At 31.7% G+C, this 6,129-nt stretch overlaps 1 protein-coding gene across 1 annotated transcript; it reads left to right on the top strand.

Annotated features, from left to right (window-relative positions):
• The first annotated feature begins 1,662 nt into the window (after nt 1-1,662).
• Nucleotides 1,663-5,562, top strand: LOC149552920 (endoribonuclease Dicer homolog 3-like). The gene is made up of 8 exons (XM_089790257.1): nt 1,663-1,672; nt 2,279-2,355; nt 2,474-2,940; nt 3,047-3,338; nt 3,479-3,688; nt 4,185-4,619; nt 4,737-5,021; nt 5,404-5,562. The coding sequence occupies exons 1-8, from the start codon at nt 1,663-1,665 to the stop codon at nt 5,560-5,562; spliced, it is 1,935 nt and encodes a 644-aa protein (XP_089646383.1).
• The last annotated feature ends 567 nt before the right edge of the window (nt 5,563-6,129 follow it).

Raw genomic sequence — 6,129 nt, forward strand, 5'->3', positions numbered from 1 at the left:
AAATGTGTTTTTTCTAATTGCAGTTAAAAGTTTTCTCTTATATTTCCTTTTATTGCTTATATTTTTTTTAAAGAAAATATTTAAATTTTTTGAAAATTTTGAAGTCATATTGTATATCCCAAATAATAATAGAGGTAATTAAATTTATATTTCATATATTAGTTATTTCTTAAAATTGTTTTTTCAATAAACGTAATTATTTATTTTAATTACATTTTATAAACAAAATTATTGTCAAATAAAAAACATTAATGAAACCGAATAAAATGTCAATATTCTTTGGAGAAAATTTTGTTTTGATGATATTTTTGTTCCTTTATAATCTTTATTAATGAAAATTATGCAGGATTTTCTTTGATGATTAGTAGGTTGTGATATTTGAAGATTTAATTGTCTCCCATTATTTCTTTTTCTTTCTGCAAGGTCTACCTGAAATAAGGGAGTTACATTCAACTATTAAAATAGACACATTATTTGATAGTTGGGATGAAGAGGGAAGAGAAGTTACTTTGAAAGTTTACAAACTTCGTTTTACATCTAAATCCAATGATAATAAGACATATTTGAATTTTGCCATGTTAATTAAATCTGAATTAGATGATGACATTGCAAATACAGATATAGTGTTACATCCCAAATTTTGACCTAGCTTGAAATATAGCCGTTGAGGTTCACATGAGGTCACTTGGCAATTAATTTGATATTTAGTCATTATGATTTCAAGTGAAGATGATATGTTAGTTGATCATTAATCATGAATTCATGGAATTAAGATGAAAGGTAGATTTGATTATTTATAATTTATAATTTAATTATAGAGAAATTCCTTGCAGGGAGCATATCGAAGGACTGGAAACATTGTCAGAAAAGACAAAGAATGTGCCATTCCATATGCGAAGAAATACACGATAATATGAGGTTTCAAGCTCTTTTGTACTGGGAAAAATAGCTGTTACATATGGTATCAGAGCGTTGGGTTAAACAATAAGATCCTTTCTGATGTTGGTTAAACAATCAGATCATTATGTGCTCCAAAAGGAGTTGGAACTATCAATGCTTGTTTACAGATGTGAACTTTTGATGAAATGGGCATGGAAGCTTGAATCATAGAAATGGAAAAGATGAATTTCCAAGTATTTGAAATGATGAGAATCTTATGAATTGTTCCAGATGCTTATGATCTTGATTTGATGATCTTGCATAGTATATCATTGTTTTTGCCCTTTGACACATTATTATACATGTATAATACACATGTGATGTTGACTTTACTTGTTGAGCTGTTGTATATTGTTTTGGAGATATCCTACCATGAAATGATTATTCTAATAAAATATTGGGCTTGAAGGCCAAGGATTACAATGGAAAAACATGGATTCACTAACCTATTACAGGTAATCTGTAAGTTGCAACGATGATCTATCCGTTAATGAGGACCATGTGTTAGATAATATGTATGAGTAATTTAAATTATGATCTGGAACTTACTGGTTGAAAATTTTCAATTTTGAATACTTATCTTACTTTCAACCATTGAATCCTATAAATAAAGAAATCAATATGGAATCAAACTAATGATATGGTGAGTGTCAACATAAGTATGACAAGAATATGAAACAGAATTGACTCAATCAATGCTAAGATGACCACCGTTACGGTAAAATGAACTCAGGTGAGTACGTGTTCAATTTTATGTTACCATGCAAGTATCTTATTGGAAGCTTTAAAGTAAAAAGGGATCTTGAGTTTTGACTATGATTTTCATTTTGACCCAATTGAGAAAAGAAATGATATCACAATGATTATATATATGTATCTTGTATGTGGAATCTTCTTTTAGTGTCTAAATTGCAGAGGTCATCGAGGACGATGAACCACAAGGGGAATGGTATGTTACATCCCAAATTTTGACCTAGCTTGAAATATAGTCATTGAGGTTCACATGAGATCAGTTGACAGTTAATTTGATATTTAGTCATTATGATTTCAAGTGAAGATGACATGTTAGTTGATCATTAACCACGAATTCATGAAATTAAGATGAAAGGTATATTTGATTATTTATAATTTATAATTTAATTAGAGAGAAATTCCTTGCAGGAGCATGTCGAAGGAGTGGAAACATTGTCAGAAAAGACATAAAGAATGTGCCATTCCATATGCGAAGAAATACACGATAATATGAGGTCTGAAGCTCTCTTGTACTGGGAAAAACAGCTCATTATAGCCTAGTGCCGAATGTTAAATTAGACCTAGGAAAACTGGTTGTTACATATAGATATGTTTTTAACTACGGATAAGCTTGTCAAGGCAAAATTTTTACGAAGAGGAGAAATGACTTTGGATTTAACTGAGGTATTGAAAGACAAACAACTTCATCTTCCAATTTATATATTACAATTTGCTTCCAATAAGTTATTTACTTCTTTTTGTATGAAACTAATAATAGTTCTGTCACTTGTGTATTAAACAGATGAGGAATGCAAAAGATTTTCAAGAAATAATTTTCAATGGAATTTTTGGAAATCTGAGGAATAAGAAAAAATTCATGGAAATGAAAAACCTATGGTGCACTTCCTATACTTACTTACTTCTACCCTTAGAATCAAATCAGTCTAGTCCAACTGTTATTGACTGGAAATGCATCGAAACATGTGCAAAAAGAGCTAGAGAGTTTAAATTACTTTCAACTATTTCAAAAGAGGCTTCTATGATAGGAACAACAGATTTGCACAGTCGAGAGGACTCTGAAATTTTGATTTTGGCTAGTGACATCTGTGAATCTTCACATTTGATAGATAAAGCAGTGCTTACTGTTCATAATGGAATGCTTTATCAAGTCGTAGAAATTATTCAAGGAAAAACTGCTGAGAGGCCCTTCCCTCCCAAAAAAGTTTCTAATCCATGTTATGATAGCTACAGTGAATATTTTCTGAAAATGTGGGTATCTCATCTTTGATAGTCTTAATCTTAAATGCCCGTCCAGGTGTATTCACATAGAGTTGATTGCAATGGTTCTAATTAATTTATCATGATGATTTTGCAGGCATGGAAAGAAACTAAAGCATTTAAATCAACCACTTCTTAGGGTGAAGCATGCTAAGCGACCCCGTAATTTTCTTACAAAACACCAAGAAAAGGCAGTGGAGAAAGAAGGACCATATGTGGAACTTCCTCCAGAGTTGTGTTTGAACTTGGATGTTCCAAGCTCATTTATGAGATCATTGTGTTTGCTTCCATCTGTTATGCACCGCCTCAATTGTTTAATGCTCGCAAGTCAACTTAATAAAACAATTAAGATAGAACGCCAAAATTGTCCACCTGTATCCGTGCAACTGGTAATTTCATTGCTAATCATTTCAAACTGATGTTATTTTGTTTGATTTATTTATTTAAGATTAATTGTTTCACTTTTGTTTTTCTATGCAGAAGTAAATTCTTCTTAACCTCTAACTAAACACTTTTTCTTTCTTCATAGATACTGGAAGCAATCACTTCACACAAATGCTTAGAATGTTACTCCTATGAGCGGTTGGAGTTATTGGGTGACTCCTTTTTAAAATATGCCATTAGTCGACATCTTTTTATGAAATATGAAAATGGGGATGAAGGACAGTTATCATATCATAGAGCTAAGGCAGTCTGTAATAAAATGCTTCATGATTTGGCATTGAACCGTAATTTGCAGGTACTAAAATGCTATATTTTAATAGTTAGTTAATAAAAAAAAATTTCCAAATTAAAAATTCTACTGGTAAAATGAGCTCCTATTTTTTTAACTCTTTATTCATAGTTAGTTAATAAAAACATCTTAGTAAATATACTATAGATTACAAATCCTACTGCTAAAATAAATTGATATTTTATGTTTCTTAGACAGTTTTCTCTCAAGTTTTAAGAATTAGTGACAAGTACAATATGACCCTTAATATGGGCTGAATATATTGATATCCGCCTTCTTTGAGGAAAAAGATGTGCATCTTTAAACAATTTTCTTTTTCCATCTTGATCTTTTACTTCAGTCAATTGAGTTAATAACAGCTGATACTGTTATGCTGATTGAAGACTATTGCTTGTTTACGTGGAAGAATTTTGATTTTGATATAGTCTATATTTAATAAGTTGAGTATTTGTCAATTTCAAGTCTAATCTAATAACTTATTTTTCTTTTGCTTTGTGAAAAGGGATATATTTTAGATGATCTATTTGATGTGTGCAAATGGGTCGCCCCTGGGCTACATTGTAGAAACATTGTTCCCTGCTCTTGCAACCCAGAAGATTCCAACAGTCTTGAAATGGGAAAAGTTTGTGACAAGAGGCATCGATGGATTCAATCCAAAACAATATCAGATGTTGTGGAGGCCCTAATTGGAGCACATTTGATCGGAGGGGGTACAAATGCAGCCCTTGAGTTCATGAGATGGATGAACATGGAGGTTAATGTTGAAGATGAGTCAGTAGATATTGCATGCAAACGTTCTATAAATTATCCTAGTGTCTTGAATGCACGTTTGGATGAACTGGAATTGATCTTAGACTACCGCTTTGAGAACCGATGCCTCTTGGTAGAAGCAATCACACATGCTTCAATTAGCGAACAAGGAGGACATTCTTACCAGGTAATTTTATATTGAACTTACCTTGCACAGTCCAAATATTATATTTGATAGTACTTGCACAATTAATTTTTTCTAGAATGTAGAACTGAATGTTGATATTATGTGTTAATTTTACAGAGGTTAGAATTCCTTGGTGACTCTGTACTAGATCTTGTTATTACTAAGCATCTGTATTCAACATATTTGGAATCATCCCAGGGAATTTTATCAGACTTACGGCAGGTAGCTGTTAACAACGAGAACTTTGCTCAAGCAACAGTGAAACACAATATTCACAACTATCTGCGTCATAATTCAGATGAATTAAAAAATCAAATATTAAAATTTGTTGAGGAATTTAAACAACATAGAGGTGGTGACTGCAAGTTTATATCATTTGGAGGAGGAATGCATGCTCCAAAGGCAAGTTAGTTAGTTTAACATTTGTGAGAACTCATCCTTGAATTTTCCTTTAATCAGCTCACGTTTTTTTTAGTTATTGAAAATTTTCTATAATGCTCAATAACATGATTGAGGAGCCTTATTCTATGCATATTAATATAATTTATTGGACTGGAAGTCCATCTTGACTTTTTATTATTGAACATCAAAAGTACATAGATAGGTATACAATAAAAGATTTCCAGTGGGTAATTGTGTAATAAATTTCAATTTATTTTATTGTTTGGTAATTAATTCCTAGATATATTACAGACATGTTATTAGCATTCCTCTTATTGCATGTTAACATAAATGTTCACTTTGATTACAACTTATGTTATTTTACTATATTTCTTAAATGCAGGTACTAGGAGATATACTAGAAAGCATTTCAGGTGCAATATTAGTGGATACTCGACTAAAACTTGATGTTGTCTGGAAAAAACTAAAACTTATTTTGTCTCCCATTGTTACACCTGAAAACATGGAATTGCAACCACTTCGGGAATTGCACGAGCTCTGAACTTACCACCATTATGAATTCAATGTGGCCACCACAAAGACAAGGAATGTTCATGTGGCCACTGTACAAATAAAGGTTAAGGGATCAATTAGCAAGGAGCCTCAGTGCATACAGTCTTAGAAGCCTATCATAACCGAGAGATTAAGTTGTTTAATTGGTGAATCTAAATTTATTTTCACTGATCAATAGCATCACATGGACAAGCCTTATTATAATTGGGAGTTCCTAATCCTGGAATGGTGGTTTTGTAAATAAGGTAATGGGAATATTTCATGGACGTTCAGTGGACGTGATTGGGAATGAAGCTCTACACGCATCTAATCTTATTGCTCAAGAAAACATGGTTTGTCTCTTATATAATGTTTATTTTAATTATGCTAGCTGAAATTTTTCAAAGAAAAAGTTGTATTCAGTTAATGGAGATAATGTTTTATTGTTGAGCCAGATAACTGCTAGTAGTACAAAAGTAGATTCAGGAGAAGTAGATATGTTTGTTTCTCTCGATCAGTGTCACAAAGAAAAAATACATGAGGAGATCTTATTTTGTTCCAGCAAATCAATGCAAGG

Source organism: Cupressus sempervirens, chromosome 6 (assembly GCF_028749045.1).
Source record: "Cupressus sempervirens isolate cs-2001-9-10 chromosome 6, ASM2874904v1, whole genome shotgun sequence".
Classification (NCBI taxonomy): domain Eukaryota; kingdom Viridiplantae; phylum Streptophyta; class Pinopsida; order Cupressales; family Cupressaceae; genus Cupressus; species Cupressus sempervirens.

What these genes read in the sequence shown, in the direction of transcription:
- LOC149552920 (XM_089790257.1), top strand. An exon ending in TGACTTTGGATTTAACTGAG is followed by an intron (nt 2,356 to 2,473) that starts GTATTGAAAGAC and finishes TGTATTAAACAG; the next exon opens with ATGAGGAATGCAAAAGATTT. An exon ending in AAGGAGGACATTCTTACCAG is followed by an intron (nt 4,620 to 4,736) that starts GTAATTTTATAT and finishes TTAATTTTACAG; the next exon opens with AGGTTAGAATTCCTTGGTGA.